General features: G+C 41.3%; 1 protein-coding gene across 1 annotated transcript in view; it reads right to left on the bottom strand.

Annotated features, from left to right (window-relative positions):
* Positions 1–209: 209 nt before the first annotated feature.
* The window catches only part of CYYR1 (cysteine and tyrosine rich 1), a 96,966-nt gene continuing 70,540 nt past the window's right edge, over positions 210–26,635 (bottom strand). The window contains exons 3-4 of the mRNA XM_044287609.1: positions 23,214–23,371; positions 210–879 (exon numbers count right to left, since the gene is read on the bottom strand). Coding sequence (XP_044143544.1) covers positions 746–879; positions 23,214–23,371 — 292 coding nt within the window. The 3' untranslated portion in view covers positions 210–745. The remainder of the gene's footprint in view (positions 880–23,213; positions 23,372–26,635) is intronic.

Below are 26,635 nucleotides of genomic sequence, written 5' to 3' on the forward strand. Positions count from 1 at the left end.
ATGTGCCAAAAGTGTGAGCCGACTTAAATGGTTGTGTTTTTGGGAAAAATCCCATTTATATTATACAGTAATATAACCACAGTGATCCTATCCTTATAATATGTCATGCTCAGGATTAGTGAGAATACGGATTAGCTGATTTTCTAGGTTATGGAATATTTTAATGAATACTTTTTATACACACTTTCATTAATACACAAATTGGACACTTTCTGATTTTTTATATCTTTTATTAAAAATGTATATTTGCCCATGACGGCCATTTATAGTGCACAGTCCACATCAAAGTAATACTGTTTTGCAAGAAAACCTTGGCACTTTTTTCTAGTTTTTCTTTATCAAAGTCTTAGAAATTCTCACAAATAAATGCACAGAAAAATAAATAATGTATTTAAAATGAAGCAGATATTGCAGATGGTCCAAAGGATGAGAGTTCAAGCACTTCAGGATATAAGGCTGGAAAGTTTAAGGATTATTGCAGACAGTGCAGAAGGTTGAAGCCTGTCTTCTCTGTTCCTATGCATCTTTCTACTGTTCTTTAATTGGGTTTTCCAAGATTAGCAAAAAAAGGTCTGTTTTTGTCTTGAAACAGCGCCACCATTGTGTCTGGAATTACAGATGAGCTTCATTCACTGCACATGGACAAGCGCGGCGCTGTTTAATAAAACAAAGTGCAATTTTTGTAATCTATGGGTCACCCCTGAAATTTTAAAACACTTTTATAGAAGTATCCCAGCTTGGCATTTTATTTTCTTGGTGGTCCAGGATATGGAGGTGGAGCACAATATTGTAAAGGCACTGGGGGTGTTGGTGTATATGGAGGAGGTAGATCCATAGGATACTCCATCTCATATTCATAGCTGTAAGGTGGTGGTGAAACTAAAGGGAGAGAGAAAAAAAAAATTAAAATTAGAATTTCTTTTCATTGCGGTGGAGATTTTTATGCAGTGGAAAAAAATATTAAAGAAAATTCTGCTGTTCTTTTTCACCCACAAGACACATATAACCTGGTTATTAGAATACTATAGCTCAGCTTCTAGTCACTATACTGCTAGCGAAAATCAAACTCCTCCTCTGCAGAAAGGAATATACTGTAGATGACATCATAGTAATGTCATAAATAGGGGACAAGAGGAGGGTCGGAGGATCTCTCAGTGAGAATGACAGATCATGCAGGAGATCAGCTGTGGTCACCCAATGCATGTATCCTGACATATCTGTTTTAATAACCACATGCATTCCCCATGTAATACCAATTCTGGAGCATCTATTGTTATGCATCTATGTTGTGCCATTCCTTTATTATTCCTGGTAGAAGTTATGAATTAATTACTGGCAGTTTGCAATGAAGGTCCAGCTGAGTGTTACCAACTGGGAGTTTGTCCCTTCACAATCTGACTCTGTCCAATCAGTTCTACCGATGTGATACTATGCAAGGACCACATCCTCAACTGGTAACACCTTATTCCAAATGCTAGCGTTTCAATAATAAATTCTAGCAGGAATAATAGAGGCCATGCCACGACATGGAGTCATAAGAATAGATGCTCCAGAATTGTTATTACAAGAGGAATGCAAGAAGTTACAAAAACAGACATGTCAGGAGTGGTGAAAGGTCTTCAATTCAAAAAGGCTTGGTTTTTGCGTGAGGAGTTGTATGTTTAAATGGCACAATTTAGGGGTACATATATAATGTATTGTATAACTTTTAGTAGTTTCTTTCTGCTGTGGATGGCATGCAAAAATACGGCAATTCCTGCATTGTATTTTCTAATGTTTATATTTTTGCAAAACTTATTTACTCTTGTACGCATGGAGCTGTGTGAGAGCTATTGCTATTTTGAGGTACATTACATATGACTTTTTAATCATTCCACCTCCCACAAAACACAATAAGAAGTGAACAAAAACATACATTTTTCCTCTTTTTTTTTCGATATTCACTGTAAGGTATAAGTATGTGATCATTTCACAAAAATGACCAATTAGGAGTAGTCTTTTTTTGTATTTATGAAAATGAAGGCCTTTGTTGGCAAACAAAAGTGATTTTTGGATGGTTAGAAAGGGTTAAAGGGTCAGACGTTGACTTTGGCTAGGTATTTTAATAGGTGGCGTGAAAGAAACATATTTTCTTCTTTTTGGAGGAGAGCTTATTTGGAGCGTTGAGCGAAATTGTGTTTTAAGTTCGGCGTCTAAAGTTCGGGTTATCGAAGAATCGCGTTATGGATTCTAAATTCCGTTATGGTCCGTGGTAGCGGAATCCATAATGTGATTGTTCGATAACCCAAACCCGAACTTTAGACGCCGAACTTAAAACACAAGTTCGCTAAACACTACTTATTTGCATACCAAAAACCCATGGATGCCTAAAAATGTATGGTCCTTTGGTCAAGTGGCTAACTACCCGCATGGCCAGATGTGTCTGAAGAGAGCTCCCACTCATGACCTTGAATCTCATTGATTTTAATTGCCATTAAAATTCCCTACCCGACTTGGAAAAGATTGCAAAAGTCTTGCAGAAAAGGAATAGCCTGCAATAAAGCTCGCTCTGCGACAAGACACCTCTGGGACTTTGCTCGTAGAGATGGTCAAGATGGTGCCGCTATGCAAAAGCAGATACGTCTGTTGCATCTGGGGACTCTGATCTGGAACCTGAGCTACCCTACACTAACTGACCCTACCCTACATGTAGATCTTCGGCCTCTTTGCAGGAACGGGTTAGAGAAGCTGAAGAACGAGTGTCCCAATTGGAGGATCGCACTAACCCTATCACGGCACAGCTTGCTGCTGTAGAATGTAAGGTGGACTTTCGGCAGGAGATAAGTGACGATTACGAAAAACAGGCTATGTCACAATCATTTTTGAATTGTTATGCTCCCAGAGCCAGATGAGGGCAGTAACCACTGTGAGTTTGTTGCCCTATAGCTAAAAAACACATTTCCAGATGCTACCTTCTCCACGTTTTTTACCATCAAGAAGGTGCATTTTCTACCCACCAATCCCCTGGCTGCAAGGAGCACCACCATGACCCTCGCTTGCACATCTCCTTAATTCCACTGATAGAGACCATGTTTTGCAGTTTGCTCATTGAAAACAGGAGACACACTTTAAGAATGCTATGATTCTGCATTTTCCTGACTTTTATGCTGAATTGTAAAAAAAAAGCAAGCAACATTCACAGCTGTTAAGAGGGGCTTGAGAGAGCTTAACATTAAATACCCAATGGCATACCCCTGTGGTAGATGGAGAAACCTCAAGCTTCTTGACATCCCCGTCTGATGCGGATGATTGGCTTAACGGTAGAGGTAAACCAGCCGGTTTACCAGGATAAAAAGCAGATAGCTGATTATACTTCTCTCTGGATACTGTTGAGGTTCCATACCAGAGGGTTTAGATTGCTCTTTTGTTTATATAGCTCCTCACCTAACAAGACCTACTGGAATATACGGTATGCTGAACGAATGCTTAATTGTGCTCTCTGCAGTTATGGATAAGTACTCAATAGGTTTAGATTTGCTGCATTATCTACGCACTCTCAGGGACTTTTCATGAACGTGTATAGAACTTTACTGATTGCACTAACCTCGATCCTGATAGTCTTTCCTCTAGGGCTGTGTCTATGTGAAGTACCGCTTGGGAATATAGTCTGGTCGCTGTTTGGAGCCTTTTTCTTTATACTTCCCTTCCCTCTTCTTTCACTCCTCTTATCTCTCTCCCTTTATCTCTTTCTTTTTACGCTTTCTCTCCTTTTCTTCCTCCTTCTACCATTGTGTAGGCATCTGTCTTCCTGACCTCCTCCCTTTTCCTCTACAGCAGCAGCCTCTCTGTTTCTCAGGTGGTCATCTAACCTGCTATGGTTCAGGTCCTTAAGCTGGGATTCTAGTTTTGTTTGTGTGGCAAACTAATCTACCACATGGCAAGAAACCCACCTGACTCTGGATCTGACTCAGAGACTGCAAAAGCCATGGGTCCAATGGTCTTGGCACTCCTGTCATACCATCTAATCCCAAGGAGTATCTCTCTTATTGCACAAATCCTTATGTTGTATACTTGTCAGAAAACGTACGGGTCAATAAATTTTTGTGACTATATCAACTGTGTATTATATATAATATTGTGCCAAGAATTAATTGTTACTACAGACTGCTACTTTTGTAGCTGCTCACCCAACTGCTAAAGTCCTTTGTATTGGTGATTGCAATATGCTTCTGAATCCCTTCCTCAATAATTTCCATCTGGGAGGACTACCCTAGGGTAGCTCTGTTTCACAGTCACTTCAGTGGATTTCTCGAGAAGTTGAGATGGGTGGACTTATGGAGACAAAAATACCTGGACACCCTGCTGTCTTCATGCCATTCTGTGAGCCATCATTCCCTATCTTCCATTGATTATGGTTTAGGTAACCCCCTGATATATGCAGCAGTGAACTCTATTGAATACATCACACAACCCTCTATATTTGACTATTTTTAGACCATCTCATACCCATACTAGCTCTATGAGAATTCATCTCTTCTGGCTATCACTTATGTCCCCAAATGACTGTGTCCCAGATCAGCTATCACTATTATAGAAGACCATATTGCCTTTTGGAGATATATTACTGATCTAGTTCATGCTTAGAGGAATACCTGAGGGAATGACTGAAAACATTAATTTTTCTTACATTAAATGATATACTGCACAAGAGGAACCTGTACTTGCGGTTGAGTGTGTCCAGCTGGAGGCAGCCTACACCGCTATTCCCTCTGATACAGGCAGAGATACTTAGCTACATAAAGGCTGTCAATATTTGTTTTCTCTACATGAGAAGGTACGGCATATTCTATTTTTCACAAGGAAATCATTTTTGAATAGGGTGACCAGCCTAGAAAACTTTTAGCTTATACTTTGTACCAAGATCAGGCGTCTCCTGCAGTGCTGCAACAGATAGCACCATGTTGATGGAAGCTGACAATATTGCACATAGATTTCAAGAGTTTTATCGAGGACTACTTAATTAAAGATTACCTCAGAGGATACTACTAATTTTCTTACTGCTATAGATTTTCCCTTATTTATTGTTGGACGTTCTCATTACCTCTAAGGAAATAGATGAAGCCATCTTGGTTCTTGCCAGAGGGAAATCCCTGGGTCCTGATGATATACTATTATCTCAACCTATCTTGTTATTAAACATAGATGATAAAATCCTAACAAAAATTCTGGCTTCCAGATTGATTAAATGTATCCTACACATCTACATTCGGATTAAACAGGTTTTATGCCTAGGAAGTTGACTTCAGAAAACATTAAGCGAGTGCAGATTATCTTGCAAACAGGATTTTGGCAAGAAGCACCAGTGAGCCTTGACGTTACTGAATGCTGCCAAGGCCTTCAATTCTTGACCTTCGAAGACTGGATGCGCCAATGCCTTCGACTTTTAAATGGCCATATTTAATTAGTACTCTGAGGTGATTTCGCTTTGGTGAATCCTTTAGAAAATGGGTTTCAACCCTCTATAAACATCCCAAACCCAATGTCTATGCTTATGGTATTGGTTCTATGTACTTGTCAGGGGTACCCTCTTTCCCCATTATTATTTGCTCAAGCCTTAGAGCCGTTAGCTATTCAGCTCCAGCGAGACCCCATCTATCAAGGCATCAAGAAAATGGATAGAGAGTTGGGCTATATGCAGATTACCTAATTCTATTTATTTCACAGATGGAAGACATCTTTGCCCACAGCATTACCCTCGTTAATGTTTTCGGTCACCATTCAGGTATAAGAATAACTGAACTAAATCTACAATAGTGCCATTATGGAATGCCTCTTGGCCGGACACCCGACGAGGCCTGAATGTAGTCTCTCTCATTATTTGCCTTGGTATATTTATAACTAAAGAACCAATGGATCCACACCATCTAAATATCCACCAAATTTCGATTGTCGAATTCACTACCTTTATCTTTGGCTGATCATATTAATCTTAGAAAAATGATTGTCAATATATATATATATATATATATATATATATAGTGCCTTGCAAAAGTATACACCCCCCTTGACTTTTTTCGTATTTTGGTACAGCCTTAAGTTCAATGATTTGTTAATCTGAATTTTATGTGATGGATGAGAACACAATAGTCTAAGTTGGTGAAGTGAAATGAGAAAAATATATAAATAAAACTATTGTTTAGAAATAAAAAAACTAAAATTGGCATGTGCGTATTCACCCCCTTTGTTAGGAAGCTCATAAAAAGCTCTGGTGCAACCAATTACCTTCCGAAGTCACATAATTAGTGAAATGATGTCCACCTGTGTCACATGATCTGTCATTACATATACACACCTTTTGTGAAAGGCCCCAGAGGCTGCAACACCTAAGCAAGAGGCATCACTAACCAAACACTGCCATGAAGACCAAGGAACTCTCCAGACAATGTTGTTGAGAAGTACAAGTCAGGGTTAGGTTATAAAAAAAATCCAAATCTTTGATGATCCCCAGGAGTACCATCAAATCTATCATAACCAAATGGAAAAAACATGGCACAACAGCAAACCTGCCAAGACACAGCTGCCCACCAAAACTCACGGACCGGGCAAGGAGGGCATTAATCAAAGAGGCAGCACAGAGACCTAGGGTAACCCTGGAGAAGCTGCAGAGTTCCACAGCAGAGACTGGAGTCTCTGCAAAGTATTGACTTTAGGGGGTGAATAGTTATGCACATTGATGTTATTTTGTCCTATTTGTTGTTTGCTTCACAATAAAAAATAAAAAACATATTCAAAGTTGTGGGCATGTTCTGTGAATTAAATGATGCAAGTCCTCAAACAATCCATGTTAATTCCAGGTTGTGAGGCACCAAAATACGAAAAAAGTCAAGGGGGGTGAATAGAAACATAGAAACATAGAATGTGTCGGCAGAGAAGAACCATTTGGCCCATCTAGTCTGCCCAATATACTGAATACTATGAATAGCCCTTGGCGCTATCTTATATGAAGGATGGCCTTATGCCTATCCCATACATCAGGGGTAGGCAACCTCCGGCACTCCAGCTGTTGTAAAACTACAACTCCTAGCATGCATACTTGCTCTGCTCTTCTAAGAACTTACATAGAAATGAATGGAGCATGCTGGGAATTGTAGTTTCACAACAGCTGGAGTGCCGAAGGTTGCTGATCCCTGCCGTACATGATAGAAACATAGAATGTGTCGGCAAGGCACTGTATATATATATATATATATGTGTATATATATATATATATATAAATACTATAGTAGTACACCGGCGCTTACACTGAATTTAGCTGACGCAGCGGTACCGCAACGGTATCGCCACCGTTGGATATCAAATGAATGATATATCTATTAGGGCCCAGCTCCCCAAACCTTCCCTCATCCCGAACGGCACCAAAAACAAAAAGAAAAAAAGAAAAGAAGAAAATTGGAAAGACGCAGGAGAACAGCACCCACAGAGGAGCATCTGGGATTAATACATCACAACCAAACTGTAAGTCCCTGCTATAACCATTACGTATCTTCATGGTGCCATTCTGAATGAGAAAGCAATAGGGAGTACGAGTCGCGCAGTACCTACATATATATATATATATAAATACACTTGAACACTCCCTGTGCATATGGGGTATTTCTCAACCTAAGTTGTCCATAAATACTTTTTGTCATCCTGAGGCGCGGGGTGGGGAAGGATGGGGGGGGGGGGGGGGAAGGTGATAGGTCTATGACTTCTACTATTACTTTCTTGCTGGCCAACTCCAGTACTTAAAATTCAGAGGAACATCTAGCTATTTATCTTAGTCTATGGTCTGTTTTGGAGAAACCTCAGCTTTTCACATGTATACTATTACTTATTTCATGATGTCATAGCAGAAATGTCATTTTGGGACCATGGCATGTTTCCTCACCCGTTGACCCTCTGGGGTCCACAGTTTTGGAAATCTTACAATCTAACCCCTCTTGAGGACATCTACTTTGCTAATGTTCTTCATCTTCACTCATTTTCACAGCCTCAGACCCATGGCATTTTTGTTTAAATATCTGCAACTCAGGTAAGCGCTAAGTGCACAATTCTCAGATGCACAGGTGACTAATTCACACTATCCCATGATTGGTATTTTTCAGTCTCAAGGTCCTCGTGGGCTTTTTTTTACCTTATATACTAATTCACTAGAAGCTAAAGTGCCTTCTACTCAGTTTGTGAGAAAAGCTAGAAGTTGAAGACCCTGATAACTACTCTTACAACTGAAGATTTTCAGAGCTTCTGAAATCAAACTTTTTTGATTATCTATTCAATTACGCATTATACATTATAGAGTTGTCAGGCATCAACACATTTATTCCCATTGAGCAGTCTCTCACATAGTGTCATCCGTGCTCCACAGACGGGGCTGATTTCTGCTATTTAATCTGAGACTGCCTATACATCAGAGCATAAATCTCCCCCTCCATACTCATCCCTCTGTTTATTTGGCCTTTAAGATGAGACGGTATATACACATGACACTAGGATTTGTCTTTAGGAGACTCTCTCTTTAGTACATAAAGCCATTGCTCTTAGATGGACTGGAGACAGAAGTCCTTCACTCTCTCAATGGAAAGCTCTAGTGAATACAATTATCCCATATAAAAACATTGGGGGTCATTTACAGAGACCTGCTTTTTATGCTGGTCTTAGATTTCCTGAAACAAAAATGGGATACAAAACATCCTGCACGATATGATACTAAATATGCGGATGTGCATGGCTACATTTATAAAGTCACAGAGAATAATGCACTATAGTAATAGATGCAAACATAACATATGGACTAGGCCCTCACTCTAGTAATAAAATCTGAGACACTTAGCTAATACATTTGGTCTTAGATTTCCCCTTGCGCTGCCGTAAGATTCGGCTTATTTATGACGAGGCATGCGACTAGTCGTAAATTAGGGGCATCTACAGCAGCTGTACACCGGGAGAGAGAAACGACCCCACTCCCTGAGGTTTTGTTTACCCTTGCACAGCCGGAGGATTAGACTAATTTATTATGTCTGAAATTTGGCTAATCTTTAACGCAGCCGTGCACCTAACGGAAAAACTACGGCAGCCTGTTTCCAGACGTACGTTAGTAAATTCACTGGAGCTGGGGCTTAGCCCCTGAGATGCCCCCAATCTGCCCCCGTCCCACCCAACTGTCAGCTGTTCAACTTCATATTGTCGCACGGCTGGTCAAAAAGGGGTCTTGTGACTATTTTTAAGCCAAAAGCTGGCATACAAATATTTGTAGATGAGCCCCAGTATCTCATGGGCTCTAGATATTTTATGAAAATTTCAGCCCACATGTGTGCCTAACCCTGGCCTACTGCAAATGTGGTTACAAGAAACTAATACTAATGAATGTATAGACTACTTTTCCACTGTGTAGTCTCCATACCCGATTGTGGGAGTTCACCTCGTACTCACAGGGTGAAGGGTAGGAATTAGGGATGAGAAAACCCGATGTTTTCAGTTTCGGCATTTGGGCAGTGGAGGATTTCCGTTATGGATTCCGTTAGCACGGAATATAACAGAATTCTATGACGAAATGCAAAACAGAACCCTTTAATAAGAGGCATTCCGTCATAATAGAAGTCTATGGGCAGCATAACCGATCCGTCTGGTTTACGCTATGCAGGACAGGACTTGGAACCAGACGGATCATTTTGTCATAGAATTCTGTTATATTCCGTGCTAACAGAACCCATAACGGAATACCTCCATCCCCCGAAACCCAAACCACTTAGTAAGTACTTGCACTCCCTGTGTAATGACAATTCTGGAACATCTATTCTTATGACTCTGTTGTACCATTCCTTCTTCTAGGAGTTATGAATGAATTGATTGCAGTTTGCAATGAAGGTCCAGATGGGTGTTATCAGTTGGGGGGGGGGGGGGGGCCTGACATTGGCTGCACAGATTCAACTGGTAACACCCAGCTGGACTTTCATTGCAAACTGCTAGTAATTCATTCATGACGTCTAGAAGGAATAATAAAGGAATGGCACAACATAGAGTCATAAGAACAGATGCGCCAGAATTTTTATTGGAAATCCAAGTATTTATTAAACAGACTTAAAAAATAAAATATTTAAGAGCATCAGATGAGATGCTGAAATTCATATTTCTCATATTCGTAACGTGAACCCCTCCTAACTTCCCTCTCATTTACTGCACAGTAAGCAAAAATTACCATCCCATTTTCTACATTACTTTAGAAGTCATACGATGCACACATGCAAGAATGATTAGCAATTAATTTGAAATAAAACATTATAGTTTTAAATCTATTGTCAAGCATATAATACTATTACAATTTTTATCATGTTAAAATGGTTCAACAAACAAACCATAGTGTAGATGTTCTAGAGCAGAGATGCCCAACCTGCGGCCCTCCAGCTGTTGCAAAACTACAACTCCCAACATGCCCTGATATGTGTAGGCTGTCCAGGCATGCTGGGAATTGTAGTTTTGCAACAGCTGGAGGGCCGCAGATTGGGCAACCCCGTACTAGAGTGTCAAGTTATGCATTACAACTCCTGGCCCTTTTAGAAGCGGTTATCATTTGCAAGGTGGCAAAATTTAGTTTTCACACACAAATGTTCTATTTTTTTTTTGTGTTCTCATTTATACTTCAAAAAAGCATAAAACATTACAAAAAGTTACTGGAAACACATAATGTAAATATTAGTAACTACTGGAGTCATTTATTAAGACCGGCGTCTAAAACAACTTAATCCCCCTGTGCTGGCGTCAGCCTCTACATAATTTAGGCGCATCGACCGCCGGTCTAAATCTACTCCAGCTCCCTTGCTAGCGTAGATTTTGATAAAACAGATGTAGAAAATGATAAATGAGATAGGCCGGCCAGTCCACCCCCTTCCCCGCCCACACCACTGCCCCTTGTTTTAGAACTAGCGTACGTGGCATGGATGGTGGAGAAGTCGCAGATTCGGATGCAAATCCCCTTTGCGACCGAATCTGCGACAGATATATACGTCAAAAATCTATTCATAAATGACCTCGTACATTTCTACAGAAAATGAAACATTTTTGCATATGTTGGGAGAAATCTTATTTAACCACTTCCAGACCGAGGCAGTTTTCACCTTTCCGGACCAAGTCTAATTTTGCAACTCTGACAAGTCAATTTATGTATTAATGACTTTGGAATGCTTTTACTTATCCAACAAATTCCAATATGTTTTACTTTTATTTACTTTTAAAAAAAAATACTGAGAATTTGGCAAATTGGCAATTTTCTAAATTAGAATTTTTCTGCATTTAAGACAGATAGTTATTAATTAGCATTGAACATATGTATACTTTATGTTTATAATTTTGTAAATGTCATTTTATTTATTTTTTAGGATGTTAGAAGGCTTAGAATTTTAGAAGCAATTTTTCAAATTTCCAAAACTGACTTTAACCCCTTTGGGACACAGCCTTATTTCACCTTAAGGCCTAGTTCACACGAACGTATGGCTTTTATAGTTTTTTGCGGTCCGTTTTTCACGGATCCGTTGTTCCGTTTTTGAGTTCCGTTGTGTTTCCGTTTCCTTTACGTTTTTACGTATGCCATGTACAGTATACAGTAATTACATAGAAAAAATTGGGCTGGGCATAACATTTTCAATAGATGGTTCAGAAAAAACTGAACGAATACGGAAGACATTCGGTTGCATTTCCGTATGTGTTCCTTTTTTTTGCTGACCCATTGACTTGAATGGAGCCACGGAACGTTATTTGCGGCCAAATATAGGACATGTTCTATCTTTCAACGGAACGGAAAAACGGAAATTCGGAAACGGAATGCATACGGAGTACATTCATTTTTTTTTTGCGGAACCATTGAAATGAATGGTTCCGTATACCGACCGTATACGGAACACAAAAAAACGGCCCGTACACTCGCAAAAAAAAGTTTGTGTGAACTAGGCCTAAGGACCAGGCCATTTTTTGCAAATATGACCAGTGTCACTTTAAGTGGTAATAACTTTAAAACGCTTTGACTTATCCAGCCCATTCAGAGATTGTTTTTTCGTCACATATTGTACTTCATGACACTGGTAAAATGAAGTAAAAAAAAAGAATTTTTATTTATTAAAAAATACCAAATTTACCAAAATTTTTGGGAAAAATTGCAAATTTCCAAGTTTCAATTTCTCTACTTCTATAATACATAGTAATACCTCCAAAAATAGTTATTACTTTACATTCCCCATATGTCTACTTCATGTTTGGATCATTTTGGGAATGATATTTTATTTTTTGGGGATGTTACAAGGCTTAGAAGTTTAGAAGCAAATCTTGAAATTTTTCAGAAATTTTCAAAAACCAAATTTTTAGGGACCAGTTCAGGTCTGAAGTCACTTTGCAAGGCTTACATAATAGAAACAACCCAAAAATGACCCCATTTTAGAAACTACGCCCCTCAAGGTATTCAAAACTGATTTTACAAACTTTGTTAACCCTTTAGGTGCTCCACAAGAATTAATGGAAAATAGAGATACAATTTAAAATTTCACTTTTTTGGCAGATTTTCCATTTTAATAATTTTTTTCCAGTAACAAAGCAAGGGTTAACAGCCAAACAAAACTCAATATTTATGGCCCTGATTCTGTAGTTTACAGTAACACCCCATATGTGGTCGTAAACTGCTGTATGGGCACACGGCAGGGCGCAGAAGGAAAGGAATGCCATACGGTTTTTGGAAGGCAGATTTTGCTGGACTGTTTTTTTTTTTTACCCATGTCCCATTTGAAGCCCCCCTGATGCACCCCTAGAGTAGAAACTCCAAAAAAGTGACCCCATTTTAGAAACTACGGGATAGGTTGGAGGTTTTGTTAGTACTAGTTTAGGGTGCATATGATTTTTTGTTGCTCTATATTATACTTTTTGTGAGGCAAGGTAACAAGAAATAGCTGTTTTGGCACAGTTTTTATTTTTTGTTATTTTCAATATTCATCTGACAGGCTAGATCATGTGGTATTTTTATAGACCAGGTTGTCACGGACGCGGCGATATCGAATATGTATACTTTTTTTTATTTAGGTAAGTTTTACACAATGATTTCATTTTAGAAGCAAAAAAAAATCATGTTTTAGTGTTTCCATAGTCTGAGAGCCATAATTTTTTCAGTTTTTGGGCGATTACCTTAGGTAGGGTATGATTTTAGTGGGATGAGATGACGGTTTTATTGGCACTATTTTGGGGTGTGTGTGACTTTTTGATCGCTTGCTATTACACTTTTTGTGATGTAAGGTGACAAAAAAATGTTTATTTAGCACAGTTTTTATTTTTTACGGTGTTCATCTGATCCCCTGCAGTCCCCAACACCCTTCGTCCCCCCTGTGCGATCAGCCCAAGTGCATCAGTTCCCCCCAGTGCCATCAGCTCCGTTCCCCCAGTGCCTTCAACCCTCCCCCACCCCAGTGCCATCAGCTCCACTCCCTCAGTGCCATCAGCTCTCCCCATCCCAGAGCCATCAGCTCACCCCCACCCCAGAGCCTTCAGCTCTCCCCCACCCCAGAGCCTTCAGCTCTCCCCCACCCCGGTGCCTTCAGCTCTCCCCCACCCCGGTGCCTTCAGTTTTCCCCCACCCCGGTGCCTTCAGCTCTCCCCACCCAGTGCCATCAGCTTCACTCCCCCTTGTACCATCGTCTCTCACCCCTTGTGCCATTGTCTCTCCCCCTTGTGCCATCATCTATTACCTCTTGTGCCATCATCTCTCTCCCCTTGTGCCATTGTCTCTGCTCCCCTTGTGCCATCTCTCCCCTAAGGCCGGGCCACACTTCAGTTCAACCACAGACGCACGGTCTGTGAAAGCCCAGCCTGCCCTCCTCCTGACACCCAGACTTCACAGCATCATTGGTTGTTATGACGCTGTGCACTCCTTCGTTGCGCCCCCACCCCCTTGGTGTCACTAACTTACGTTTTCAGCAGGGGCACCTCCGACACTCCATCGTTCTGCACTGCTCTGGGCCTCACGTCACACAGCGTGTCAGGTCACGGCGTGCGTATGTCAGGAGGTCAGTGCAGCGCGGGACCATTGACATGCTGTGGAGTGTCCGGAGGCCCCCTTCTGGAAAGGTGAGTATTCTGAGCGCACTGCGGGGCAGCTGGAGACCACGGAGTGGGAGTACTAGCAAGCGCTTCACTCCCACTTCGTGGTCAAGTGACACAAACGAATCCTCGATGCTAAAAATTAGCGTCAAGATTTTTTTTGGGATGTAATTACTCTATTTAATTGAGTACTCGTTGCAGTCCTAGACAAGTTACTTCACCACAATGAGCCATAGTGCTGCCTCATCCTCCTCTCTGCTTGTCGGGAATCCTGATCCCGAATACAGGTGAATCTCTGTGGGAATGGAGATGATGAGGAGACATGAGAGGAGGTGAGGTGTGGCTAATGGGCAGCAACACTTGTTTACAGTCTCCATTACTACAGCAACACATTACCACAGTCTGTTCTGTCCATCCTCTCTGTACTTCATGTCTTCTCATGAACTAAATTCCCCAGAGGTTCAGCTAAAGTTCTTATCATCTGTATTCAGGATCATAATCCCTGAAATGTAGGAGAGGAGGAAGAGGAAGCAGCTCTTTACCTCAGTGTTGTAAAGTAACTTGTCCTCATGTGTGATCAGGACAGGTTTTGTGTGAGCTAATGGGACAGCGGCCATTTTGCTTCCCCTGATGATTGCTCCCCAGACAAAACGAGCCATTGTAACTTATGAAATGTATTTGAGAATATATTTATAATAAATTAAGTATAATATTTAAGTATTTTAATTTTCTTAATTCCCGGAGAACCCCTTTAACCCTTTCAGGACCAGGCCATTTTTCACCTTTCTGCCCAGGCCATTGTTAGCAAATCTGACATGTGTCACTTTATGTGATAATAACTTTAAAATGCTTTTACTTATCCAAGCCATTCTGAGATTGTTTTCTCGTCACATATTGTACTTCATGACAGTGGTAAAATTGAGTCAAAAAATTTCATTTTTATTTATAAACAAATACAAAATCTACCAAAAATTTGGAAAAATTACCAAATTTCCAAATTTCTATTTATCTGCTTTTATAATAGATAGTACTACCTCCAAAAGTAGTTATTAATTTAAATTCCCCATATGTCTACTTCATGTTTGGTTTATTTTCAAAATGACATTTTATTTTTTTGCGACGTTAGAAGGCTTAGAAGTTTAGAAGCAAATCTTAAAATTTTTAAGAACATTTCCAAACCCCAATTTTTTCAGGACCAGTTCAGTTATGAAGTCACTTTCTGAGGCTTAAATAATATAAACCACCCATAAATCACCCCATTTTAGAAACTACACCCTCAAGCTATTCAAAACGGATTTTACAAACTTTGTTAACCTTTAGGTGCCCCACGAGAATTAAGTGAAAATGGGAATGAAATTTCAAAATTTCACTGCAGATTTTAAATTTTAATCTATTTTTTCTGCAACACATCAAGGGTTAACAGCCCAAAAAAACCTCTAAATCTATTACCCTGAATCTGGAGTTTACAGAAGCACCCCATATGTGCTCAAACACTAATGTATGGGCGCACAGCATGCTTCAGAGTGGAAGGAGCACCATATGGCTTTTGGAGAGCGGATTTAGCTGGAATGGTAATTGGGAGCTATGTTGCATATGAAGTGGCCCTACAGTGGAAACCCCCCAAAAGTGACCCCATTCTGGAAGCTACACCCCTCAAGGAATATTTCAAAGTGTGTAGTGAGCACTTTGACCCATCATGCTTTTCACAGAATTAGGTAACGATTGGCTGTGAAAATGAAAAATTTAAAAAATTTTCAGAAAAAGTTGCTTTACACCTACATTACACACACAGGACAAAATGCACCCCACATTTTGTTCCCCATTTCCCCCCAAATACACCAAAACCCCATATGTGCTCCAAAAATTATGTATGGGTGCATGGCAGGGTTCAAAATGGAAGTAGCACCATAGAGCTTTTGGAGGACAGATGTTGCAGGATTGTCTTTTGGGAGCTATGTCGCATATGAAGACACCCTGAGGTACCCCTAGAGTGGAAACCCTCTAAAAGTGACCCCATTCTGGAAACTACACCCCTCAAGGAATATTTCAAGATGTGTAGAGAGAACTTTGTCCTCAACAGTGATTAATGGAATTGGCTGTGAAAATGAAAGATTAAAATCTTTGCAAAAAAATGAACTTTAGGCCCCAATTTTTCACTTTCACAAGGGGGAACTGGAGAGAATGTACCCTCTAATTTATTTTCTCCTGATTACATCAATGCCCCATATGTGCTTGTATACTGCTATATGGGCATACCACAGGGGTCAGAAAGAAAAGAGCACCAAATGGCTTCTGGAAGACAGATTTTACCAAAATAATTGACAGGCGTCATCTTGCAATTGAACACACCCTGAGGTACCCCTAGAGTGGAAACCCCAAAAAAGTTACCCCATTCCGGAAACTACACCCCTCATTTCAAGGTGTGTAGTGAGCACTTTGACCCATCGAGCGTTTCACAGAATTAGGAAACGCTTGGCTGTGAAAATGAAAAATTCAATTTTTTTACAGAAAAAGTTTCTTTACACCCACATTTTTCACTTTCACAAGGAGTAACAGGACAAAAAGCACCCCATAATTTGTTCCCCATTTCCCCCATAATACGCCAACACCCCATATGTGCTCAAAAAATGATGTATGGGCGCATGGCAGGGCTCTAGAGTCAAACTGCTAAATATGGTTTTTGCTGACCTGAATCGGCAAGACATGTATTTTAGGTGCCATGTCGCATTAAATAAATTTTTGAGGTCCCCAAAAATGAAAAACCCCAATAAAAACCCCAACAAGTAACCCCACAAGGGGTTAAAGGAAAAAATGCACCCCAGGTTGTGTTCCCCATTTTCTCCCCATTCAGGAAACACCCCATATGTGCTTCTAGCCTGCTGTATGGGCGCACAGCAGGCAAACGGCAAAATATGAATTTTGCTGACAGGCCTGAAAAGTTAAAAAATTCAAGTTTTCCCCCCAAAAAATTTAAAGTTTCAAGTAAAAATAAACAAAAACTTCATTTTCCCCAAATAAAGTAAAAAAAAATTGGTAAAAAATAGGGGGGAGGGAAAGTTGACATATTAGGTATCGCCGTGTCCGTATCGACCGGCTCTATAAACATATCACATGACCTAACCCCTCAGATGAACGCCGTAAAAAATAGAAAATAAAAACTGTGCTAAATAAACATTTTTTTTGTCACATTACATCACAAAAAGTGTAATAGCGAGCGATCAAAAAGGCGTTTGTAGTACCAATCTATTCGTCACCTCATCCCGCAAAAAACGAGACCCTCCCTGAGAAAATCACCCAAAAAATAAAAAAACTATGGCTCAGAATATGGAGACACTGAACCATCATTTTTTTGTTTTAAAAAAGCTGTTATTGTGTAAAACTTACATAAATAAAAAAAAGTATACATATTAGGTATTGCTGCGTCCGTATCGACCAGCTCTATAAAAATATCACATGACCTAACCCCTCAGGTGAACACCGTAAAAAATAAAAACTGTTCTAAATAAACCATTTTGTCACCTTACATCACAAAAAGTGTAATAGCAAGCGATCAAAAAGTCATATGCACCCCAAAATAGTCAATAGCCAATCAAACCGTCATCTCATCCCACAAAACCATTCCGTACCTAAGATAATCGCCCAAAAACAGAAAAAACTCTGGCTCTCAGACTATGGAAACACTAAAACATGATTTTTTGTGTGTAAAACTTACATAAATAAAAAAAGTATACATATTAGGTATCGCCGCGTCCATAATAACTTGCTCTATAAAAATATCACATGACCTATCCCCTCAGGTGAATACCGTAAAAAAAAAAAATAGAAACAGTGTAAAAAAGGCAATTTTTTGTCACCTTACATCACAAAAAGTGTAATAGCAAGCGATAAAAAAGTCATACGCACCCCAAAATAGGGCCAATCAAACCGTCATCTCATCCCGCAAAAATCATATCCTACCCAAGATAATCGCCCAAAAACTGAAAAAAATATGGCTCTCAGACTATGGAAACACTAAAACATGATTTTTTTTTGGTTTAAAAAATGAAATCATTGTGTAAAACTTACATAAATAAAAAAAAGTATACATATTAGGTATCGCCACGTCTGACAACCTGGTCTATAAAAATACCACATGATCTAACCTGTCAGATAAATGTTGTAAATAACAAAAAATAAAAACTGTGCCAAAACAATTTCTTGTTACCTTGCCTCACAAAAAAGTGTAATATAGAGCAACCAAAAATCATATGTACCCTAAACTGGTACCAACAAAACTGCCACCCTATCCCGTAGTTTCTAAAATGGGGTCACTTTTTGGGAGTTTCTACTCTAGGGGTGCATCAGGGGGGCATAAATATTGAGTTTTGTTTGGCTGTTAACCCTTGCTTTGTAACTGGAAAAAAATTATTAAAATGGAAAATCTGCCAAAAAAGTGAAATTTTGAAATTGTATCTCTATTTTCCATTAATTCTTGTGGAACACCTAAAGGGTTAACAATGTTTGTAAAATCAGTTTTGAATACCTTGAGGGGTGTAGTGTCTAGAATGGGGTCATTTTTGGGTGGTTTCTATTATGTAAGCCTCACAAAGTGACTTCAGATCTGAACTGGTGCTTGAAAAGTGGGTTTTTGAAAATAAAATGTAATTCCCAAAATAATCCAAACATGAAGTAGACATATGGGGAATGTAAAGTAATAACTATTTTTGTAGGTATTACTATGTATTATAGAAGTAGAGAAATTGAAACTTAATTTTCCAAAATTTTGGGCAAATTTGGTATTTTTTTATAAATAAAAATGAATTTTTTTAACTTCATTTTACCAGTGTCATGAAGTACAATATGTGACGAAAAAACTATCTCAGAATGGCCTGGATAAGTCAAAGCGTTTTAAAGTTATCACCACATAAAGTGACACTGGTCAGATTTGCAAAAAATGGCCTGGTCCTTAAGGTGAAATAAGGCTGTGTCCTTAAGGAGTTAACCACCAGCATGTTATCATGGAGCAGAGCCCTACTTTCACCCATTCTCAGTGGTTGCACTACCAGGGATCTAGGGAGGCCTCTCTGATTTTTGCGCACTGTGTCGCAAGCCATAGTATCTCTGGCAGTTAGGGACCTAAATAGGGGTATGCTGGTATAATAGTTATCCACATAGAGGTGGTAACCCTTATCCAGCAGTGGGTGCAGTAACTCCCACACAATCTTCCCACTAACTCCTAGGATGGGGGGGAATTCTGGGGGTTCTATCCAGGAATCTCTCCCTTCATCAACGTGGTATATGTGGGTGTACCCGGAGCTACTCTCACAAAGTTTGTATATTTTTATGCCATACCTTGCCCGTTTGCTAGGCACATACTGGCGGAATCTAATCCTCCCTTTGAACAGTAAAAGGGACTCATCTACACATACATTTTTATCGGGGTTGTACACCTCAGCAAACTTTGTGCTGAAGTGGTCAATGACAGGCCTAGCTTTGAACAGAAGGTCAAATGTTGGGTCGTTTTGGGGTGGGCACTGTGCATTGTCATTGTAGTGTAGGAATTTCCGAATTGAATCAAATCGATTCCGGGTCATGGTCTGACTGTATATTGGAGTCTGGTAGAATATGTCTGAACTCCAATATTTCCTAATGGTTGTTTTTTTTTTACAACGCCCATATGCAGCACGAGCCCCCAAAATGTAATTACCTCTGCTGCACTTACTGGGGTCCAACCTAGGGGTCTAGCATATGGTGAAGTAGGATTCTGGGAAATAAATTGCTGGGCATATAAATTTGTTTGGGTCACCATCAAATTTATAAAATCTTCGGAGAAAAAGATTTTGAAAAAATACATTTTTGTGATGCCCATGCACTCAATGGAGCGTTGTTCCAGCCAATAGCAGCCCTGGCAGGGGACCCAAAACACTCCAAGGTGATCGGTGCTGACTTGTTCAGCACCTGCCACCTCCCCTTGACCTCCTCCCGACCCTCCCTGATGCCTTTGACAACTTCCTGCCCTGCGATGTGCCGGTCTCATTGATCACCCAATCACAGCGATTGGAGCTGCAGAGCCCCGCGGACCTTGCGCCATGTACGCACTGGGCCTTTAGGGGTTAAAGGCTATGTATACCTTCTGAGGCAATTTTTGTCTATCATTACATTTTATTCATTTTTGGCTAAAAAATGTATTTTCAATTGGCCTTTATTAAAAATATTGAGCCGCTCTGTCACAAAGGGTTAACTGTTTTTCTAACTGTGCGACTGATAATGTCATTTTCACTTTGTTCTGGTCAACTAATAAGCCTCTAAACTACTGAAAGGTCATAAACACTTATTTATTGGTCCCTATACATGGGACGAGGATCTAGCAGATTGTTGGGAACAAAGCGTTCTTTCCTGCAGGAGCATTGTTAGGTCAAAACATTCGGGGCTGGAGCCCCGGATGTTTTGTCCAGTGCCCCGAATGCAGGGCCGGCGGGGGCCCGCAGCGCCGCCTCCTAGCTAATTTATTCACTTCACTGCCTATGTCATCCACAGATCCCCTCCCCGCCCAGCGCCGCCTCCTAGCTAATTCATTCACTTCACTTGCCTCTGTGTAATCTCGCACAGGTGCACTGGCAGAGGCATCGTCGAGCAAAGTGCGCATGCACCGTCTTCCAGCGCACCTCGTTAGATGATGCCTCTGCCAGTGCGCCTGTGGGAGATTACAGAGGCAAGTGAAGTGAATAAATTACCTAGGAGGCAGCGCTGGGCTGGAAGGGGATCTGTGGATGACACTTAAGGGGGATCTGTAGATGACACTTATGGGGGATCTGTGGATGACACTTATGGGGGATCTGTGGATGACACTTATGGGGGATCTGTGGATGACACTTATGGGGGATCTGTGGATGACACTTATGGGGGATCTGTGGATGACACTTATGGGGGATCTGTGGATGACACTTATGGGGGATCTGTGGATGACACTTATGGGGGATCTGTGGATGACATTTATGGGGGATCTGTGGATGACATTTATGGGGGATCTGTGGATGACATTTATGGTGGATCTGTGGATGACATTTATGGGGGATCTGTGGATGAAATTTATGGGGGATCTGTGGATGACATTTATGGGGGATCTGTGGATGACATTGTTATGGATGATCTGGGGGTCACTGTAGTAATGCCTTCCTGACAATCTTCTGATCGCTAGGGGAGGAGACCGTGCATTTACATGCATCGATCTCCTCCAGGGTATGGGGAGGAGCAATCGCTAATGCCATCGCTCGTCCCCATACAGACTCGTTGTTTCCCAGCAGCAGATCCTGTTTACACAGCACAATCTGCCACCGGGAAACAATGATCTTTAGTGCTGCACCGCCACATCATTGCTAACGAGCGTTACTAGTAATGCTGTTTAGCAATTGTCTGTTTAATTGTCGGCCCGTGTAAAGGGCCCTTTAGCCACATTCTTATCAGTAAGATAGGAACTGAGCTATAATGAGTGTTTATAATGTCAGAGAGCAGAGATAAGAAACCCAACTGATGGAAAAGAGAGAAAATACAGAAGTTGCTACTAGAGCATCTCAGCCCTGTACAGAAAAAAGAGCTCCAATATTTTTTAATAAAGACCAATTGTCTCAAAATTAGTACAATACAATAATCAAATAAAATTGGGAGATGAAGGTAGCAGAGTCCATGTGCTCTCTCCCCTTGGTCCTCAGAATTCAGAGACTAACAAATCTCTGTTTGATTGCTGCAAAATCCACAGCAAGAGAGAAAAAAGACAGAAAGTAGAAGGCTCAGAAATCTGCATGGCCGAGCAAGAAGAAAGGAAAGAAAGGGTGCCCTCTCCTTATGCTGCACTGGCCCTAGGGAACAACGGTGAGAGGACAGCCACTGTCTTCTCACTGTTGTCCACCCATCAGTGCTTTTCTGCTATGGATTTCCGTAGCAGAATGCAAGATGATTCTGCAGCAAAATCCACAAGTTGCATGCAAATTCTGACACAGATATTACTAATGCATTGCAAAGGGTGAAATCCGTAGTGCAAATATGGTTATGAGGTGGCGGTGCTGCAGTAAAGTACCGCGCGGCCGTATGTGCTGCAGCTGGCTCTTGTTAACGAATGCGTGTCTGTGTCTGCATATTATTTTCATTAACAGTGACCGCCCAACAATCCCTAACAGGGAAACACTACCAGTAACAGACTTTCACCTCGCTACTTTTTTTCTGCATATCATTTTTATAACAGTGACCGGCCAGCAATCCCTAACAGGGAAAAGTAACAGACTTTTACCTCGCTTCATTTATTTTTTATTTCTTACTTTTTCTTTCTTTTTCTTACTGGTACTGATCACATGGGATACCTACCCAGAGTAACAGCAAATGATTGAAGGTGAACTCTGTGCTGAATGACTATACCTGTACCCCCACTACTGCAATTGCATTTATATAATTATATTGATATATTGATATATTTTTTTACCCCTCATTTTAACTTTTTTATTTTTTCCATTGTGTTGGTTAATCCTCCAACTATCATGCTTTTATAGGTGATCACTATCACTGATCACTACATTTTAAATCGAATTTATGCACACAACCCCCCCATTATATAATTTACATCGTATTAGTGATATTGATACCAAATAAATATATTTTTACCCATCAACTTGTCTACATTGCTCTTTGTAGTGTAATACCAGGTGAAGAGTGCCGGTTTTCTACATACATTTTATTGCATATTCTTCCTTCCTGATTGGGTGAATCAGTCAAACCTAGAGCACCTACACATTGTATTGGCCAGGTGAGCCACCAGCAACCCATTTTTTTGTTAAAAATGCTGTCTTCGTTAGTTAACAAGAGCCAGCTGCGGCCTGTTCACAACTACAGCGCAGCCGTATCACAACCAGATTTGCACCGCATCACAACCATGACACTATCTCTGGTTGCACCCCAAAAGAGGCAAGGAATTGAAACAGCTTTTACTTAATAGGATTATGTTAATGACAACATAATAAATTGAGCTTTAATTAGAATAAATTGGGCAACCATTTTATCGTGAATGGGTCATACAGTGAAAGTGTATTTCCAAAATAGTCGAGAAACGGTAGATATAATTAACACTCTTAGTCCCATTATTAATATCCTCAATTTACCTGAGTAAGAACTGATGGTGTTGATATGTGCCGTCCTAATCACCCCTACGCGGCTCCCCCGGCTGCTCTTCATACACATGCAGATACATATGGCAATTCCTGCAATCACTCCCATGATGAAGACAATACCAAACACTATTCCAGCTATAGCTGTGCCCCTGAAATAGAAAATATGGAATTATGTTATATAAGAATAACTAAATACATGTAGTATAATAAAACATTACCCTGAAGAACTGGGGTACCCCAGTCGCCGGTAACCACTGACCACCAGCACTTTTGTATGAAGCCTATGTTGATGTTGAATTTAGTTTGTACTGAAACTGTATTAAAACTTCCTTTTGCATTATCTGTACGTACTACCATGCTGTGTCCATGTCAAGTGGATTTAATGGCCGCCATTGGTTGAGCCATGAAATTAGCGGCAGCACACGTGTGACCTGTTCATGTGATCGGTGGGGGGTCCCAGCAGTTGACCCCTGTAAATTAGACACTTATATCCTATCCTGTGATAAAGGACAAGTTGTCTACATGGGACAATCTCTTTAAGCATAATCAGAGAATTGGACCATTTATATGTTGATGAGAACAACTGCTTAATATTATGAGGAATGGGGAAGGAAACAGCTCCTGAATGTTGCCTGTGGGCTGCAGACATCTTAATCCAGCGATAATTGCTCGCTGGCGTTTTGCTGGTGCCAGCATTTCTGTGGTAAAACAGACGTTTCTTGTCACTTCGCTCTTAAAAGTCAATTTGAGACTTTGGTTGCCGTAAGTCAGAATAGATTAAGTAAACCGTTATCCCAGCTGGTTCGGCTCCTTAAAGGGGTATTCCCATCTTATAATGTTATGGCATGTTGCTAGGATATGACATAACGTGATGACCCAGTGACCTCTTCTTCCATCATTCTTCAGAATGAAGAAACGGAGTACTTGCAAATCGGGTGATTGAATGCTGAAGATCTGAAAACTATTAGTGACATAACTTAAAGAGGTTTTCTGGGATTTCCATATTGATGGGCTATCTTCAGGATAAGTCATCAATATGATATCGGTGAGGGTCCAACTACCGCCACCCCTGCCAAGCAGCTGTTTGAGGAGACTGCAAAGCTCCAGGGAGTACCACGGCTGTGCTTGGTATACAGGGGCAGACTTACAACTTAAAGTGGCCCTGAAAAATGCCTAAAAGTGGTCTAACCAAATTGACAGAAGTTGGGACAACACAACTAGGGAGGGCCAACACAAGTAGGAAGTATCAGCCATACCTCTTGCAGCCTGGGGCCTTAGATGCCTGTGTCATGATGTCATCTGCAAACAGCCTTATAGGCTTCAAGTCTAATGGACTGTTTCCTATGAAGGTGAATGGCAGGGCACAAATCCATGGCCTCCTGTGCCCATCACAGTATTCAGTTGTCTCACCTTCCTGATAATGGTGAGAGAGTTGAATTGAGGAGGACACCCAGCCAGGTAATGTATATAAGTACCTGATGCTCCCATTGTTAATCAACACTGGGAGTATCAGATTGTTAGGAGGGCTCAGGTGGCCCCCAGGAAAGTTTCCCTGTAGGGCCTATGGCCGGTTATCCCTCTGTTGGAATTGCAGATCAGCCCCATTCACTTGAATGGGACTGATCTGTGCCTAGGCCAAGTGACCGATAAATGTGACTTCACGTGGCATAGTAAGAGGCCTAAGCGCTCACAGAGCTCCGAGCTCCGGAGCCTCTTCTTACAGCTGATTGGCAGGGGTGCTGGGAGTGGAACTCCTGCCAATCTCATATTGATGACCTATCTTGAGGATAGGCCGTCAATATGAAAATCTCAGAAAACTGCTTTAAGGCTTCTAGGCTCAAATGTAAAATCTGCAACAGGCCTCCCATCTATCGCATGCCATTTATAACTTACAGCTATTCTTATGTGACAGTGGGGCTTTTAGATCACCAGGGCCCTGGTCCAGAGCTACGAAAACATGGCAGATTTCTTCCTAAAATAGTGCACACTCATGTTGTGTGTGGTATTGTAGCTCAGTCTTAGGCCTCATGCACACGACCGCAAAAACGGGGTCCGTAGGTCCGTGATCCGTGACCGTTTTTTCGTCCGTGGGTCTTCCTTGATTTTTGGAGGATCCACGGACATGAAAAAAAAGTCGTTTTGGTGTCCGCCTGGCCGTGCGGAGCCAAACGGATCCGTCCTGAATTACAATGCAAGTCAATGGGGACGGATCCGTTTGACGTTGACACAATATGGTGCCATTTCAAATGGATCCGTCCCTATTGACTTTCAATGTAAAGTCTGGAGTTCTTTTATACCATCGGATTGGAGTTTTCTCCAATTCGATGGTATATTTTAACTTAAAGCGTCCCCATCACCATGGGAACGCCTCTATGTTAGAATATACTGTCGGATATGAGCTACATCGTGAAACTCAGATCCGACAGTATATTCTAACACAGAGGCGTTCCCATGGTGATGGGGATGCTTCTAGTTAGAATACACTACAAACTTTGTACAAGACTGCCCCCTGCTGCCTGGCAGCACCCAATCTCTTACAGGGGGATATGATAGCACAATTAACCCCTTCAGGTGCGGCACCTGAAGGGGTTAATTGTACTATCATATCCCCCTGTAAGAGATCAGGGCTGCCAGGCAGCAGGGGGCAGACCCCCCCCCTCCCCAGTTTGAATATCGTTGGTGGCACAGTGTGCGCCCCCCATCGGGCCCCCCCTTCCTCCCTCTATTGTTATAAATCGTTGGTGGCACGGTGTGCGCCCCCCCATCGGGCCCCCCCTTCCTCCCTCTATTGTTATAAATCGTTGGTGGCACAGTGTGCGCCCCCCATCGGCCACCCTCCCTCTATAGCAGTAACAACATTGGTGGCAGTGTGCGGCCTCCCATCTCCCCCCCCCCCCCGATCATTGGTGGCAGCGGAGTTCCGATTGGAGTCCCAGTTTAATCGCTGGGGCTCCGATCGGTAACCATGGCAACCAGGAAGCTACTGCAGCCCTGGTTGCCATGGTTACTTAGCAATAGTACAACAGTAGAAGATTCATACTTACCTGCTTGCTGCTGCGATGTCTGTGACCGGCCGGGAGCTCCTCCTACTGGTAAGTGACAGTTCTTTAGCAATGCGCCACACAGACCTGTCACTTACCAGTAGGTGGAGCTCCCGGCCGGACACAGACATCGCAGCAGCAAACAGGTAACTATGAATCTTCTACTATTGTACTATTGCTAAGTAACCATGGCAACCAGGACTGCAGTAGCGTCCTGGTTGCCATGGTTACCGATCGGAGCCCCAGCGATTAAACTGGGACTCCAATCGGAACTCCGCTGCCACCAATGATCGGGGGGGGGGGAGGGAGATGGGAGGCCGCACACTGGCCACCAATGTTGTTACTGCTAAAGAGGGAGGGGGGCCGATGGGG

This window comes from Bufo gargarizans, chromosome 3 (genome assembly GCF_014858855.1).
Source record: "Bufo gargarizans isolate SCDJY-AF-19 chromosome 3, ASM1485885v1, whole genome shotgun sequence".
In the NCBI taxonomy this organism is placed as follows: domain Eukaryota; kingdom Metazoa; phylum Chordata; class Amphibia; order Anura; family Bufonidae; genus Bufo; species Bufo gargarizans.